Raw genomic sequence first — 18,553 nt, 5'->3', positions numbered from 1 at the left:
AAAAAATATACCAAGTTGTTTTGAATTAATTGTACCATATATAAATGAAAAAGCTAATTATTATAATTTAGAATATCATTAATTAACTCTATATTATAAAGAATATATTAAAAATTTAATGAAGTTATTTATAACAAATATAATAATTAAATTATGTAAATGTGACAAATGAAAAATAAATTGAAGGGAGAAACGCTTGAAAGATTTTTTGAATTTATTATTTTTACCGCCAAAATTTTTTAAATAATTCAAATGAGAAACTAAAAAATAAAATTAATTTTAATAAGAGTAATAAAATAATTGTTATCGATACCTTTCAAAAATATAATGCATATTTAGTCCTAATTTTAGTTGCAACAACTTTTTATATTTTCGTAAATGCATTTGTTATTGTTTAGTTCAGTAACATATTGACATCTATACATGTAGTTTACTGATAGTGATAAAAATAGATGTACACTATTGAGTTTATTATTATGAAATATAATTGCATTTGAATCAGCCAATTTATAAAATTTATTCGTTATTTATAAATATAATAATTGATAGATTAGAGAGGAATTTATTGACGATTGAAACATTTAAGACTTTTCATCATTTCAAGGTTAGAAATCATAATGACGTAACAGTAAAAAAAAAACAACAGATTAACAGTTTTTTTTATCTGTTAAATTATACATATGTATATGTATCATTGTATTATTCAATGTGATTTATAATTATTAAAGATATTATTTTATTCAAACCACTTATATTTTATTTATTTTCAGATAGAAACATTACGTGTTTCCTTATTTTATTGTTAAAATCTGTCACAAGAGGCAGCACCAGACTAAAATTGACTGATAATTAGTAGTTGAGCACTTATTCTTATCAAAAACGTTTGTCACATTAATCTTTAATATATTATAACATTTTATTAAATTGATGTAATGCTAAAAACAATTGAAAAATATAATTAGACGAAAAAATGACAAGTACTACGTCTGACAGTACTCCAATCGCAAAAACAAAAAAGCCGTCAGGTAAGTTTATTCAATAACACAACAATCAATGTTTACAATAATAAAATAAGTGATAATTCAATAATATCAATAATCATTTTATAGACAGTGCCTTCAAACAGCAACGTCTTCCAGCTTGGCAGCCTATTCTCACTGCTGGAACAGTTCTCCCGACTTTTTTTGTGATAGGAATAGCATTTATTCCTGTTGGCATTGGTCTTTTACATTTTTCTAATGAAGTTAAAGAATACACTATTGATTATACACATTGTGAATCAATAAATTCAACAAATCGTACTCACTGTTCAGAAATCATAGCTAACAATCCAAAAGCAGTGTGTAAATGCCAAATAACCTTTACATTACCTGAAGACTTTGCTGGTAATGTTTATATGTATTATGGCCTTAGCAATTTTTATCAGAATCATCGTCGATACGTTAAATCAAGAGACGACAATCAACTACTAGGAAAATTGAGTGATGTGTTATCGACTGATTGTGAACCTTTTGCTTATAATGAATCCAAACATCCAATAGCTCCATGTGGTGCTATTGCAAACTCGCTATTTAGCGATCGTTTAACTTTATTTTTCTTAGACTTAAATACTACAGTACCTCTTCTTAAAACTGGTATTGCTTGGCCATCAGACAAGAATATTAAATTCCAAAATCCACCTGGAAATCTAACGAAAGCATTTGAAAATTTTGCAAAACCACGTAATTGGTCCAAAAATATATGGGAATTAGATCCTGAACATCCAGATAATAATGGCTTTCAAAATGAAGATCTGATTGTGTGGATGAGAACGGCGGCATTACCAACTTTCCGAAAGCTTTATCGTCGTATAGATCATTCTTCACACTTATTTGCTAGTGGTTTAAAAAGTGGAAAGTATAGACTTGATGTTGATTATTGTAAGTTAATTTTTAACTCTAAGAAAGCATCTAAAATTAATGCAAATTAATTTATTACTAAAAAATAAAAAAATTTTTCAGCCTACTATGTATCAGCATTTGACGGAAGCAAAAAAATGATTCTCAGTACGACATCACTTTTAGGTGGTAAAAATCCATTTTTAGGAATTGCATATATTGTAGTTGGCTGTGTATGCTTAGTTTTAGGCATAGCGTTATTAATTATACATATAAAATGTTCTAAAAGGTGAGCAAACAAGACGGTAAAATTATTTTCTTTCAATTTATTATTTTCTTGAATTTGACTAATATTAATATTTTTATTTTAGCACAAACGAAATTATTAATGTTAATCAAAATACTCCTTACCAGTAATGTATTATATGAATAAAGAGTTCGCTCTTCACTAGTTCACTACAAGAAGTTTTAATATTTGATAATAGAATTGTTAATAATTTTATTAGCAAAAAGTTTATTTATAAATAATTTTATTTATTTTGATTACCAATATCACCCCATTGTTGTTAGTAATAAATCACTATGTACTATTATCAATATCTGAAATAATTTTTAAAAGAATATTATTTAATGAAAGAAGAAGAAAAAAATGTGCAATTTTGTTGTAGAAAATTATCTATAATTTTTTTTAAATTTAATAATGTACACACTTTTGATGGCATAACAACAGTAGCAGCATTTTCTTGTACAATTTTTGAACATTAAATTTAATAAATGATTAATGATAAACATTCAGTTTAGAGTGATTTTACATTTGCACTGTATTTGTCGGATAAATAAAGAAAAAAAATGGAAAAATGTAAACATTTGTTTGGCGAAAAAATTTATGAAAAATAGAAAATATGTTTTCGTAACCACAAATAATAAATAGTAAAGATACGTCTTTGAAATCGAGTTATTTTTACACTTAAGAGCTTTCACATAACTTCCATACTATTTTGCGTATTTTCTGCAAAACTTAAAGATGATGTCGAAGGTTGTTCTTGTGAATTATCATCCTCCATGGTGTGAGCATTCATACTATCTGAGGTATCGTTATTTGTTAATTCTACTCCATCATCCCAATTTATTTTAAATCTCGTTACTCGTGGTTTGTCACTAAGAATATTACGTTGAACCTTATCAAATTGTGGTTGTGCTGGTGGATTTTCACGTAATTCTGGATCTGTGTACTCATTATTTATGAAATATCCAACTCGTACAAATTCATGACCTCTATATGAACAGGTAAGAAGGACAACTGTGACTCCTAAAGCATCATTGACTGGAATTCTACTAACATCAGGTGGATCAGCCTTAAAAAATAATTTAGTTAAACATTTTTAAATATTTGGGTAGGAAGTTCTTTTGTATGATCATTTTTTTGATGATTCACAACCTACCTGAAATACAAACATATGTCGTCCCTCTGGAATAGGACCAACGTAAATGGTATCTAATACTTGATCAAATTCTTCTGATTCTGCACTACCAACGTAGATCATCTTCCATTCTAAATCTGTGAAGATACAAACAATAGAAATAGATTTTTATTCATTCTTTGTACAGAAACATTCATTACACATTGCACTTATACTTTTATAAATAATAATTATTTAAAATATAAATATTGTACAAATATGTCTACATGAACTTCATTTATAAAGCTATATATTTTTAATTACCTTCTTTCAATTCTTCAATACATTCGAAAGTAACTTCAAATTGAAATGGATTTAAGAATGGTGAAGGGTTATCAAGTACAGCAACATTTGCTAATTGTACTTTTGCCATACTGTTAAAGTCTTTTTTTTAAACTTGATATCGTTAAGGAAGCACTGAATAAATAATGACACCACAAAAGTATTACAAAAATTTAGATAATTCAGAAATACAATAAAACCGATAATAAAAATATAACACCTATTTCAATTGTAAGATAGGAAGTTAATTGATTAATGCAACAGCACAGTAGCACCAAAATGATTGCTATTATTGTGAGGCACGGTGAAATAGCTTAACGGATTGGATTATATCTAGAAAATTAATAACTTTTAACCTCTCTCAACTAATTATGAGTTGTGTTTGGCGGGATAATAGGCTGGCGGCAAAAATTTTCGACATGACTACGATGGTTCCGTTTCCACTGAAACATTTTATACCAAATCATCCAATCATATTTGGGGCTTTCTTATCTATGAATATTGTAGCCAATGAATGATCATAGCCACAAATAACTTTTTTTAGTAAGCTCTTTACAAGAGCAGCGATGGAAAATTACCAACATTGTTTGTACCACCATTTTACCAGTTAATTTACCAGTCAATTAACTAGCTACTTAACCGTTAAATCAGCAGGCGCGAAAATTTAAAAATCAAGTTTAGCGACAACAGGAAGTGAAATAATAAAATACTTAAATGAAAAAAAATATTAATTAAAAACAAAAAAGTGATGATTAAATTAGTAAGTTATTAATTAAAGAAAAAACGGCGGTTTGTTAAATAAATAGAACATTTGTTTCCCTCATATTTCAACGGTAAAAAGGTCTGCTCTGAATCATTTTATACCGCGAGCCGGTCAATCAATAGGTTACTTTACCGTTTTTTATCACTAGTTCTCTCTTCTCTGTCCATGATATAGAGGGATTTAATCTCATGAGGTTGTAGTGGAAGTACAGTCCACAGTGCATAATATACACATATATGTATTATACTATTTCGAATTAAAAAAAAATTACTTGACTAAAATAATAATATATCTGTTAGTAACCTATTTATGTATAAAAATTCGATTAATTAATTTTTTTTAATTCTTTTTAAATACAATTATCTTTATTCAACATACATCTGAGATAGATAACGCATTAAGAAATAATATTTCTACACATAAAATAAAGTACAAAATTTCTAAAAAATTGTTTATTTTACAATCCTAATTAAATTTATATATACAAAAAGTGGTAAGTTTTTTTTTTTTTTAAATATAGAATTTATATAAATCTGTACGAATTTTTTTTTAATAGTTTACTTATTTTTAATTTTTAATGCCAGCTACTTTAGAATGGAAGTCAAAAGTGCAGCTTCCATGAATATTAATGAGAACGAAATTCATTATAATTCACAAGAAGACTTTATAAAAAATGAATTAAATTTCGATGTTGACGCTAGTGTAATCGATGATACCGTTCACGAACAAGCTTCTCAAAGCAATGACGAAGATCCAGAATGGATGGATATTTTGGGCAATGGGCAATTACGGAAAAAAATACTTGTTAAAGGCTCTGATAAAAAACAAAATCGGCCCAATCAAGGAGATATTTGTACATTAAGACTTATTGGTAGACTTGAAGATGGAAAATTGGTTGAAAATTTAGACGATACTATCATACAACTTGGAGATCATGAAGTGGTGCAGGTATCAATATTGTTCGAATAATTACTCATCTTTTTTTTTTATGATAAATTTTTTACTGATGAATTTTTATTTCAAGGGTTTGGATTTAGCAATAGCATTAATGAATATAGGAGAAACTGCAGAAATAGAAGTAGCTGCAAGATTTGCATATGGAGACCTTGGCAAAGAACCTGATATTCCTCCGGGAGCGAAAGTAATTTATGAGGTAGAATTAAAAAAAGTAGAAATAGAACCAGAAATTGATAATATAGATGTTACACAGAGACTTAATATTGGGTAAATTTAATTCTCTATCTTCAACTGATATGAAGATTTATTTATTAATACTTAATATTTTTTCCTTATTTAATAAACAGAATTAAAAAGCGTGAACGTGGAAATTGGTGGTTTTCACGGAATGAGCCAACCATAGCTATTCAATGTTATCGACGAGCACTTGAATATTTCCAACCACTGACAAAAATGAATCATGATGAAAAGAATGAACAGCAAAATAATTTATCTGAAAACACAATGGACTCCATTCTCGAAGATTTTTTACAAAATAGAACAAAAATATACAATAACTTAGCCGCTGCACAATTAAAAACTGAAGCATATGAAGCTGCTTTAGAAAGTGTTGAAAACGTTTTGAGAGTTGAACCAGAGAATGTCAAAGCGTTGTATAGAAAAGGTATAGCTTTGAAATAAAAACAATATTTTCATATAAGTTAAATAAATTTTCGATTTTTCTAGGATGTATACTTCAAAAAAAGGGCGAATATACAGAAGCAATGAACAATTTTAATGAAGCGGCTAGAATTGATCCAGAATCAACAGCAATAAGTCATCAAATAAAACTTCTTAAGGTCAAAAATGCTCAGAGCACAGCTTCTCAAAGGGACTTATACAGGAAAATGTTTGGAACGACAGCAAACTCCAAAACTTCAACTAACAACAAAAATAAAAATTCTACTAGCTTTTTAGAAAAATATCTTAAACTTCCATTTGTTATCAGTAGTAGAAAGACCAATAAGCTCCTTATTTGGAGTTTAATAGGGGGAACATTTGTTACTGTAATGGGCGTGGTGATATATAAACTTATTGAAAATTGACAATTTTAACATAAAACTTTCAGTTGATTGAAAAATTATTGTATTGTGCTAATTGGTCAACTTTATTATAATTTGTGTTTTAATTTCACTGAAAATTCGATACATTCCTTTTATTGTCGTGTTTATTAAATTTATTGATCCAGAATGTTACTATTGATGTGTTCGTAAATTGATGAATGATAACTGTATATATTTGTCACATTTAAACAAAAAATAAAAATATTATACAAAAAAAAAATATATAATTTATTTTCTGATAATAATTTTTATGTAGACAATACAAAAAATATAATTAAGAAAATAAGAATTATTTTTCTCAGAAAAAAAATGTTTAGTATTTTTTTTTTCGGTCATTCAGCAGTTTTCATAAAACAAACCTTTCGATTTAACTCGATGTCGTCTCAATGAAAGCCTTTTAAACTATATTAGATAATATCTGTACCTATACACATATTGACAATGCGCATTTCGCACATAAACATATTATACTCACATTGGGGATTTTCGATACGATCTCTGATTATTCTAGGGAGTTTCAAAAATGAGAAAAAAATTTTACTTCAGCAAAATTGGTAAAACTGCTAAACCCATTATGGCCGTTGCCACCACCTTGCACCACCTCACAGTGATACGCGTACAACATTGTCGTGTACTGTCGTGATACAAAAATTATACTGTGTGTCAAGCAATATTTGCAATATGTTATTGTGTACATAGTGCTTGATAAAATAAACTGTCAATGAATTACAGCACAATATAATTATTACGTGAATCTAATCTACAATAAAATATATTGAAGATAAGTGGGGTAAAAACACGGGTGACTAAACGCGCGTTCGTCAAGGTAATATTGATGCTTTTTCATTACGCCACTTTGCGTATTTTTACAGTTTACTCTATGTTATAATTCAATCTCTAATTGTACTTAAACAATTCTCATTTTAATAATACGCATGAAATACTGGAGTGAAGCGAGTTTTTCTTTTGTTTACGCCTTGTCACTTGTCCTGCTTTTGTTGTGTATAATCGCGCGCGACCGCTCTCTCTCTCTCTCTCTCTTTCTCAGATACACTTTTTTGTGCTTCAGTAAATACTCCACTGATGCTAGTTTGTTAAATAATAAATTCATTAATTGCCAAATTTATAAGAAACTTTGGTATACACTTTGTTTGTTTACAGAAGCAAATTACTGCTTAAAAATGCTACTAGTTATTACTTATCTAACTGATTGTATCTATAATATTATTCTTACTGGTACTACGAGTGTACTTACAAGTATGTTAATGTATCAATGCATGTGATTGAATAAATATTACATTATTGCTTATAAATATAAGTACATTTACATGATTTTACTATGTTTACATGATATTTCTATACTATCATTTCGAATTTCTTTCTAACCTCAAATTTTTTTTACAAATTTTTCATTCAACATAGATTTTTTAAACCTTTATGAGATTATTTCGTACTTTGCTTATGCTAATTGCAAATTTAAGTGAAAATTATTATTTCTAAAAATTTGTGTATCATTATTTTTATTTTGTCTCGATTATTATTGAAAATTAAAAAATTTCATTTTACTTTTTTTGTTACAGATATGGAGTGTAATGAAAACGGAGGATTTATTTTGCATAAGTAAAAATCTTTCCGTTATTAAATCGAATAAGAATAGTTTAAGAATAACATTGCTGTTTAAAGAACTCAGACAATGTCAGCGAATTATTTTTCAGTTTTGGATTTGGGATGAACCAATTCAATTTGATTATGAAAGTGATTGGTTGAGAGTTGTATAAAACAATATCTCAAATATTCATAACATAAAAAAAAGTTTATAGAATTACAAAGCTACTGCACAGTAAACATTACATCAATTCGTACACATTTATTAATGCTGAAAATACCATGATTAGCAATACGTACTTATGGCCAGTAACTACGGGCAACTTAATTATTAAATTTCTATCTTATTATAATATTATTTATAAAATTTTATTTATTTCAATTGAACTTTAATTGGATAAATACGAAATTGTATGAATGTCAGGAATTGGCAACGTGGGCCGCAGACGCGTTGAGTGGCGCCGTAGCGCAAATCTACAAAAAATAACCAGTGTTTTTGTTTTAACTAAAAATAAAGTAAATAATTTTAAAATTTCAAGAGCATTTGAAATGTGTAAAATATATTTATTAATGCAGTATTATTTTTATAGTTATTAAATATGTGAAATATCAATACATTGTTAACATAGTAGTGTAATACATTTTGAAGAAATAAGTATATAACATAAAGTAGGAAGTATAAAAAGGTGGCTTTTGGCTGCCGAGGATTACGAGGTGCTGCAACGTGGGTATGCAGCAACCTCAGACACGCCCTCTCCTCGGGGACTCCTCGGCGGTATCCTCCACGACTTCCCCGACCGTACGACGAAATAGTAATATTCATAATCCTGTTACTGTTCTTACTGCTCACCAAGTGCAGTTGCAACATTTACAACAACAACTTCAACAAGCTGCTGTTCAAAACAACACCTGTGGTAATCAATCACTAACGTTTGCATTACCATCACCACAACCACCATCCAGTAATAATAAACATGAACCAAGTAACAATTCAACGGCTGGAAATCATATAGTCTATTTAAATCATCAAAACACCATAAATTCATCAGGTGCTGGAATGGGTCTACCACCACCAGCAGCACCCACCTTTGGGGTGGGAATTAATATGGGATTGCCATTGTCACTTTTGAATACTTCACGGTTAACATCTTTTACATCAAATGTTATTACGACATCAAATCCTTTGCTCAACATTGGATTACCTAATCCAGCAGCTCCTACTGCTGGTGGTGGTAGTGTTATTAGTGGAAATAATCTTACAACCCCAGCGGACTTTAATACATTAAATGCGCTCAATTCAACATTGAATACAAATTTATCTTCAAACAGTATTAGTGGTTGCAGTAATAATAACAACAATGGTTCTGCAACTACCTGTGTTACAGGAGTTGTTCAAGATATTAATATTATTAATTCTGGAATTAATAGACTGAATCATAGTCTCAATCATACACCTAATATTAATTCTGCTGCTACTGGTTGTTTATCTGCAATTGATTCAAATGTTTGCAGTCCAACGTTTACCCATTTTAACTCCAATTTAAATCAAAATTTTGCAACTATTAATGTTAGTGTTTCTGAAAATAATCATTCCAGTACGTCTGGTTGTAATACTGTAAGTAATTTAAATCAACATATTACATCAGCATCTTCACAATCATCTTTGTCAAATCAACATCAACAAGTTAATCAAACTTTACATCGGCCTGCAGCAGTCAGTGTATTGACATCTGGATTTACATGCAATCCAACAAATTCTTCAGTGATGGCGAGCACTGCAAATTTAAATAACACCACTTCTACCACTACTGTTGTTACTAGTGCTCATAATACTAATTTTCACCATAATCCAGGAAATAATGGCAATGACAATAACGAAGGAATGCCCACAATTTCAACAACTACTCCAACTATATCTACCACAGTTACAAAATTTTCTACAAATAATGATTCAGGATCAATCGCAAATACATTGAGCCATATTACATCTAATATTGTTAGTAGTACAACACATCAACAAGTTAGTAATTCACCATCTGTTTGTAATGTATCTACCGTACAATCAAACTTACAAACACAAAATGTTTGTTCACCAACAAGTCCATTCTCTATTCCACTCAAAAGCCCAGTTTCAAATATGACGGCTCCACCAACTCCAAGTCCAAGTCCGAATAGGCTTTTGTTACAAAGTCCGGTTACAAATTCCATCCAGTCGCATAATACTAGTAATAACAACAGTAATAATAATAGTAATAATAGTGGTAATAATAATAATAATAATAATACTAGGCACAGTCCAAGTCCTATAACATCTTTGAGCAACACTAATTTCAACATGCAACTTCAACAAAGTCCTATTTATCAAAGCAATTCTCCGATGAATATTGGACAAATACAAAATAGTCCAGTAACAAGTCCATATGCGCCAGCAAAAAGTCCGCATCATTTCAGTACAAGTACTACAAATATTAATTTAAATAATAGTAATAATAACAGCAATAGAAGTCCAGCACCACCATCAGTAACGGTTAGGCCTAACACTCCTACAATACCGATACAACAAGGGATGCAAGTTCTTCAAATAATTGGCACACCTCAAGCTTATCACCAACAGACTTCATCTCAATTAGTAACCACAAGGACTCATCATAATAATCATCTGTTTGGTAATCAGCCGATTCAAATAACAACTACCAAACCACCGGCCAAACAACCACCACAAATATTACCTAAACCTCCCGCAAACCAACAAGGTATTGCTCCAACACAAAAACAACGAGTTACCACAACTATTACTACTAATCAGGTATTTATTTGTCATTATTTCTCTGAATAAATTTTTTTAATTCAAATATTAATATATAATTCTTTAATGATCTAGCCTACACAACCACAATTTGTACTTGCCACTGCTAGTCCTCAACAAAATCATCCCACCGCTACAGCAACTGTGATACCAACTGCACAAGGACTTTTCTTGAATCAAGTAAATATGATTCACATTTTTTCAAGATCGAAGAAAAAAAATGTTCGATATTCGATTGCTATTAAATATTAAATATTTAGGTTCTACCATCAACTGGACCTGTCATTGTGCAGCCACAACCAGGTGGCCTTCAATTAATACTTCGGACTCCAACGAACGCCCAACAGCAAACTCATACTGCACAGGTGTGATAATGATTCAATTATTTAGATTTTTCACTGAATGTAATAAATAAAAATATTCTGTTTAATTATTTAAATTTTGTTTTCACTTTATTTTAGTTAACTACACAACAACAATTAATAAGAGTTGTAACGGCACAAGGTATGCAACTACAGGGAATTACTCCGACATTTTTTGCAGTACCAAATAATAGTAATTTTCCTTCACCCGTTCCATCACCTATAACTGTCACTCGCCACACTCCAACAACGACAACGACAACCACAACGATTAGTCCTGGTGTACCTGGTAATAAGAAGATTTATTATTATTCAGCAAATTAATATCTCTTACTTTAAATACATATTAATCAACATTTTTATTTTATTTCAGCTAATTCAAATAATAGTAATAATCAAATTCTTATGCAAAATACAGTAATACAAAATCCACAGTCACAGATGAACTCTCAGATAAATTCTTCAACTCCTTCATCATCTTCGCCGTCGTGTTCGTCAATATCAGTATCTACGACATCATTACCATCGTCTAACAATTTAGTGAATCATATAATATCAACATCACAGCCATTACCACCATCATCACCTCAACATCAAATTCAACAACAGCAACAACAACAAAAACAACAACTTACCGTTATTGATCAGAATCTTTTACCTCCACCAAAGAAAAAAGCGAAAAAACGAAAAAAAGTAAAGAAAAAAGACGAGGATCCTCCAAAGCTTGATTTAGCAAGTATCATGAAAATTTCTGGAATCGGTGATGACGATGACATGTATGATACTGATATTGTTCCTCAAGAAGTACCGGAAACAACATCATCTCGACAAATTCAAACGATTGCTGACCAACCACAATCCCAAACTATTAATCAATTACCAACTCATTTAATAGGTATCCCACAACAATCTGTTTCGGCTGTTTCTTCATCAACAACATCATCTCCATCATTATCCTCGTTGACACCGAGTACCCCTAATATTTCTCAAAATTCAGTTGGAATGGATAATATTGGAAATCAGCTCGTAGCACAATTACAAGTGCCAGTGCAAAATACTATTTCCGGTCATCTTCGTTTAACTGTTAGTGAAGATGGAAAAGTTATTCTTCATCATACACCAGAACCTAATCAACCAGAAATGGATCAAGCTACTACTCAAGCATTAATCCGATCTCTCACTCAAGGTAAATTAAAATAATTAAAATAAAAATACTTTTATTAATATTATATATTGAAGATTGAATGAAAATATGAATTTTGTTTTAGGAATTCAAATTGCTGTTGGATCCACTTCACCAAAACCTGGACAAAGTACTACTGTGCAAAATGATCAAGTTGGAAAAACTGTGAATCAATCTAATGTTATAAGTCAACAACAGACTCTAAATATGGCTGTGAAAAAACCAACTCAATTTGTTTTACAGAATTCCTTGCCGAATTTGAATATTCGATCTAATCCAATTAAATCGACTACACCACAATCTCAACAATCCCAACCGCAGCAACAACGACAGCAAAATTTCCAACAACAAACATCAGGACAAACAACAACGAACACTGCAATTAATCGTCAAACTCAAAATAGTCGATCTATTCAACAACAAAAAAATCAACAAGAGAGTAACGTACTACAACAAACTAATGAACAAATCAACCAACAGAATATTCAACAGATTCCACAATCAATTCAATCTCTTAATGTACAGCCGCAATCAAATGATCAGCGATTATTAGAACATTTTCACAAGATTACATTGCCAAATATGCAACATAATTCTTTCAATACATTGCAACATAATACACCAAACACTTCTCAACTTCAAATAGTTCAATCAAATGATAATCAAATTCATCAACAACAAGCCATAAATATTTTAGCTCCTGAGCAAAGTGTAATTGTTGAAGCTTCTCAGCAACAACAACAGCAGCAGCAGCAACAACAACAACAACAGCAACAAGATTTTATAAAGAAAGAAGTAATGCAACAACAGCAAACACAACAGCAATCTGTAGCAACAATTAATTTACCAAGTCAACACCAGTTTTACTCGCTACAAAAAGCTACTCTCAGTAATGTTCCTTCCTCTACAAATTCACTTCAATATGATGCACAAAAAACTTCAGTTGTTATTAGTTCTCAGCCTAATGTTCAACAGTTACAATTACAATTACCCCAACAACAACAGTCACAAAATATTATTTTTTCAAATGAACCATGTATTAAAAATATAACTACAATGACGAATGAGACTCCACATAAGCAAGACGTTCATCAACGTACAGATATTTTAAATTCGGCACCAACACCAGCTAATACTAATACGATAAATAATGTTCCAAAAATAACACCGGAAATTCTTAGTGCTCTGAGTAATTTAAATCCAAATGATCAATTATTAATTGCGAATGCTAATGGACAAATGCAAGTTATCAGTCAACAATTTCTTCAACAATTGTTAACAGGTCAAATAAATTCTTCACCTCGACAAAATCAGACTCAAAAAATTGTAATTGGTGGTAGTGATGGAAGTTACAATAATAATAGTGGAGATACAACATCACATGCTAATTCTCAAGGGCTTCATGGTATACAAATAAATGCACCAACTGGTCAGATAATTGTTAATAGTTCTGGAGGTGCTCCTACAATACAAAATAATATTCAAAATATTGTTGTACAAGCAGCACCACCATCTCAATTGCATCATTCATTCCCAATTCATAATTCTTCATATCCTGGTCAATTTATTGATAATTTTAATCAGCAGCAACTAAAAAATCTTTCTACCAATACTACAAATAATAATAACAATAATAATCAACAACAAGTGCCGAGCACAAAGAAAACAAAAGTTGTTAAACGAACTAAAGTTGTTTTAACTGTTGACAAAAATATTGGATTTGTGCATGGTACAAAATCTAATGAAATAGTTGTAAGTCATCCGTCAACAGAATTAATATCAAAATCAACTGCAGTAACAACGGCAACGATAACAACCACAGCAACTACCACGACTTTAATGACACCGATAACATCTACCAGTCTTAAATCAGATAATCATCATTCATCATCAAATCCAAATATTACTGATAAAAATGATAGCATTCAAATAGTTGAAAATAACATGAAAAATATTACTTCTCAACAATCACACATTATTTCTACATCAGTAGTACCATCTTCATCATCTTTGTCACCACCTTTATCAACGTCGTTACCATTACTAAAATCTACTAGCCCTCAAGCAGTTCAGAAGCCACGTAAATATATCCAACTACCACTAGAAAAACAACAAATGTTGAAAAATATACAATCACGAATTCATGCCATTTTGGAACGCAAAACACTAAATAATCAGAGCGAACAATCAGCTTTGACTGTTCTTTGTCAAGAGCATCATAAAATTGTTGCGAGTGGTAAAGTAATTAGTGCACCTCCACTTTCATCTACCACAACAACAATAACAACTTTAACATCAACACCAGCAACAACAGCATTAACTACGACGACCAAAACAGCAATAAGCACTGCAACACTAGCTGTTGCAGCTACGACAACAGCTATCACAGCAAGTCAATGCAATACATTGATGTTAACTACCAATAAAACTCAAATACCTGTATCACAGATGCACATGATAAATACATCAATGAATAATACAGCTGGAGAATGTGTCAATAATGAGAAGAGTATTGGTAATGATGGGGATAATAATAGTATAACATCTATTATTACTACTACCAGTCAGAATAATTCTAATTCTAACTTATCATATACAATAAATCATAATAAACAACAGATACTTAGTCAAGTTCTAAGTAACCGTCTGTCCGCATTGAATGTACATAATTTTTCTTCACCAAATGTTCATTCTTTGACTTCAATGCATTCTTCAATGAATGTTATAAAATCAGATCAACAGCAACATAGCACAAGTGTTGCATGTACTCAGCAATCTATTCAATGCCAAACTGATGAAATAGTAGATGTAAAACCGAATATTGAATTAATCAGTACGGTCAAGCAGGAATTATTATCACCTATCCAACTTCAAACAACTAGTCCTATGAATCATCAAATTATATCTCCAATTGAAGCTGAAGGTTCAATTAGTCTCAGTAATACCAATAATTCTAAAAATAATAGACAATTTGAAAATTTAATTACCAGTACGGTATGTTCGACCGCATCAACAACGACAACCACATCAACAATAATTACGAGTACAGCAACAACGAGTACTAGTACAACAGCGACAATAGCAGTAACAACAAGTCCAAAACAAGGTGTCAAACGGCCAGCTACTAGTCCTATATTTCGTCAAGTTAATAAAATTGATTTGTTTGAGAAACAATTGAAAATAGATCAGAATGATGCAACTAAACCAGATGTAAATACTCCATTCACTAATAAACGAAATGCGTGTAAACGGTTACTTAAATATCATTGTTTCAATGAACAAGTACTTAGTATTAAAGATCTTGCTAAAGCTGATGAAATATTTGAAGAGACTGCAAAGCATCTTTTAGGAAAATTCCATTCAATGATGAATAAATATACATATCTACTTTTAATGGAAAGCATGGTAAGTTTAGTGTTATAAAATTGATTGTAGTTTGATTAATAACGTCATTATTTTTCATTTTATTAATTACTTTCAGCGAGAAGTTCGTACGTCTGAATTAATGATGATAGATCGAACATTTGTAGCAGAAGAACAAAACATGTTAAATCGATTACGTGAACAAGAAGCAAAAGCAAACGGTAAATATTTTCTCACTAATTTCCATATATATATTTAAAGATTTATTATTATTAAAAATTGATCTAATTTTTTTAATTTTGATTAATAATTTTATGTATAGAAGAATTAAAAAAGGAAGAAAAGCCACTGTTTCCAAAAGTAGAAGCAGAAATGATGAATGATATGAAAATTTTAGCGCCAGTAGATCCAGCAGTTCCACCATCTCTATTACTATCGTCATCATCTTCATCTTCATCATCATCGTCATCATCATTATTATCAAATATTATTGTGAAAAAAGAACTTGAAGATGACTTCACAAGTATCGATGCTGCTGACTCAAAATTAAATATCAAACCTTCTAATTGCACAAGTGGTGATTATGATGAATGGTTGGAAATCCAAAAAGAACTTGGTGTTTATCCAACGTGTCGAGATTCTTCCTCAAAAACAAAAAGCTTTAATTATACTACTGATATTACTAGTGATGTTAGTGTTGGTGATAAAAATAATAGTGGTAATAACAATACAGGTGTTATTGGTACGATACCTAAAGCAGCTAAAATACCGGAAAGGACTCGAATTAATGGTGAATGTCGTAGTGGTGCCAATTCTATTAATAACTGTAATAGTAGTAGTAATAATAGTAATAGTATCAGTAATAAAAATATTAGTAACAGTGCGATGACGAGTGCTCACAATATGACCAGTTCTGTAAAAAATGTTTATGAATCGGACTCTATAAAATCGGAGACAACGTTTGAAAATTATTGGTGCAGTGAAGCTACAGATCTTGAGCGAGATTTATTGGAAGATACGGATAGCCTTGAAGGTTTAACTGCACTTCAATCAGCTCAAATCCAACAACAACATCAACAACAGCAACAACAACAGAGTCAACAATCTTTTTGTGAACACGATGATATCACTGCACAAGTTCAATCAGCGATTGATAGTATTTTGAATCTCAAAAAACGACCGTCAAGTTCAGTTGCTAGTAATAATATTAGTAATAGTAGTACTAATAGTAATAGTAGTAGCAGTAGTAGTAGTAACAGTAATAATAATAGTAATAATAATAATGGTCAATCTTTACAAAGTGGTGATTCCAAAGACTCAGTACTTGATCAAGCAGTCCAAAGCATTTTGGGCTCGTGACCAACTTATCAAAAGAAATACAATTTGAATGTTAAGTTAATCAAATAAATTCACGTTGTTTTCATAAATGTATTATGTTAATGACTAACGTATACAATCATGGCAATTGCTATACCATAACAACACCAATGTCTTTCACAAAACTTTAACACGATCATTACTTATCATCACATAAATCAATTTTAAAAATTTTTTTTGCAGTTTTATGTAAATGTATGATTGTTGTTAAATACAACACAGATCATGAAAACAATGAAGATTTATTAAAAATAAAATAATAATAACGCTATTGTATAAGTTAATTTCTAAGAAATGATGTACATGTGATTGAAGGGTAGATATAAAATGTATTCACATTCAAAATGTATTCTACCAGATTGTAATGTAATTTTGTAAAAAGAAACTATTTAAAAATCTCTTTTTATTGGAATAATGGATTGTACAAGTATTCCATAATATAGATTTATGAAATTGTATATATAATTTTAAAAGCGTTTCATTATTATTACCATTATTATTATTTTCTATTATTATTATTTGTAATTTACAAATTTATGATTAAAAAAAAATATTCGATTGGAATGTAAAGTATTCTATTGTAGAAATAAATAAACACATTTGTCAGGAAAAAAAAAAATTCAAAAAATCTCAATATGAGGTAAAATTTAACTCAAAGCAGCTAAATATTAAAAATCTTATAAATATTTTTAAAAACTTAATTTAATTTGTACATTATTTAATACAGGGATAGCAGTCTGAATTTTAATTAAAAATCAAAGTATATGAATTTTTTATGTAGCTTTTAATATTTTACATACTTTTGGCACATCATATAATTAACATTAAGTGTTTGTAGATAGTAATTACCGATGTCGAGTGAAAAGAGAAGATTTAAAGTGAGAATGATAACGAAAGAGAGTGAGAAAGGTAAGGTGTGCAAGGAACACAACAGAAAAAAAACTGTCTACTTTTCCAATTATAATTCAATAATAATAAATGCAGATACATTACAGTCTTTTTTACAATCTTTTAAGGTAATTAATATTAGTACAAAAATACAATGACATTAAAAAAAATTGTGTGCTGTTTTTCTATGCCCATGTGTCAGTGTATGTAATTTTTAATACCCACTCATTATTAATTTGTTTAAATTTTGCTCTTTGATAAAAAATAGTAAAGTAACAAATACATTTTGTTGTGGATAAATTATAATTAAATATTTGAATTTAATGTACCACTTTATTGCCTTCAAAACACTTACAGCCTTCTCCAATACCCACTATTTTCTGCCTAATTATTTATACATATCCATACATGTAAATATAAAATATTTTTTTATTGACATCTACAAAATAATAATTTTGTTCTTTTTTATGATCTCAAGCTATGCATAATATTTTCAGTTGTGGAATTAAATTTTATAAATTGATTTT

General features: G+C 29.8%; 4 protein-coding genes across 5 annotated transcripts; 3 read left to right on the top strand and 1 right to left on the bottom strand.

Moving 5' to 3' along the window:
* Positions 1–415: 415 nt before the first annotated feature.
* On the top strand, positions 416–2,336 carry CDC50 (cell cycle control protein 50A). Its single transcript, XM_035084744.1, has 5 exons — positions 416–604; positions 771–1,025; positions 1,110–1,919; positions 2,001–2,166; positions 2,249–2,336. Exons 2-5 carry the CDS (start codon positions 971–973, stop codon positions 2,292–2,294), a joined length of 1,077 nt encoding a protein of 358 aa, XP_034940635.1. The 5' UTR covers positions 416–604; positions 771–970; the 3' UTR covers positions 2,295–2,336.
* A 205-nt stretch (positions 2,337–2,541) lies between these two features.
* asf1 (histone chaperone asf1) lies at positions 2,542–4,050 on the bottom strand. Its single transcript, XM_035084745.1, has 3 exons — positions 3,602–4,050; positions 3,320–3,435; positions 2,542–3,232 (listed from the first exon to the last, which is right to left on the bottom strand). The coding sequence occupies exons 1-3, from the start codon at positions 3,708–3,710 to the stop codon at positions 2,855–2,857; spliced, it is 603 nt and encodes a 200-aa protein (XP_034940636.1). The 5' UTR covers positions 3,711–4,050; the 3' UTR covers positions 2,542–2,854.
* Positions 4,051–4,592: 542 nt separating this feature from the next.
* On the top strand, positions 4,593–6,662 carry zda (peptidyl-prolyl cis-trans isomerase zonda). The gene is made up of 5 exons (XM_035084772.1): positions 4,593–4,875; positions 4,967–5,330; positions 5,407–5,606; positions 5,687–6,003; positions 6,066–6,662. Exons 2-5 carry the CDS (start codon positions 4,977–4,979, stop codon positions 6,422–6,424), a joined length of 1,230 nt encoding a protein of 409 aa, XP_034940663.1. The 5' UTR covers positions 4,593–4,875; positions 4,967–4,976; the 3' UTR covers positions 6,425–6,662.
* A 363-nt stretch (positions 6,663–7,025) lies between these two features.
* On the top strand, positions 7,026–17,524 carry LOC118067677 (putative mediator of RNA polymerase II transcription subunit 26). 2 transcript variants are annotated; one of them, XM_035084544.1, is made up of 9 exons: positions 7,026–7,268; positions 8,023–10,853; positions 10,929–11,033; positions 11,114–11,218; positions 11,315–11,504; positions 11,589–12,401; positions 12,484–15,803; positions 15,880–15,982; positions 16,084–17,524. In XM_035084544.1, the coding sequence occupies exons 2-9, from the start codon at positions 8,778–8,780 to the stop codon at positions 17,118–17,120; spliced, it is 7,749 nt and encodes a 2,582-aa protein (XP_034940435.1). In that variant the 5' UTR covers positions 7,026–7,268; positions 8,023–8,777; the 3' UTR covers positions 17,121–17,524. The 2 variants fall into 2 exon arrangements, with proteins under 2 accessions (XP_034940435.1, XP_034940436.1); XM_035084545.1 differs by lacking the exon at positions 7,026–7,268 and adding an exon at positions 7,570–7,699.
* The last annotated feature ends 1,029 nt before the right edge of the window (positions 17,525–18,553 follow it).

This window comes from Chelonus insularis, unplaced genomic scaffold (genome assembly GCF_013357705.1).
Source record: "Chelonus insularis isolate UGA/USDA-ARS -01 unplaced genomic scaffold, ASM1335770v1 contig_397_pilon, whole genome shotgun sequence".
NCBI classification, from domain to species: Eukaryota; Metazoa; Arthropoda; class Insecta; order Hymenoptera; family Braconidae; genus Chelonus; species Chelonus insularis.
This window is presented reverse-complemented; position numbering and strand designations above follow the sequence as displayed.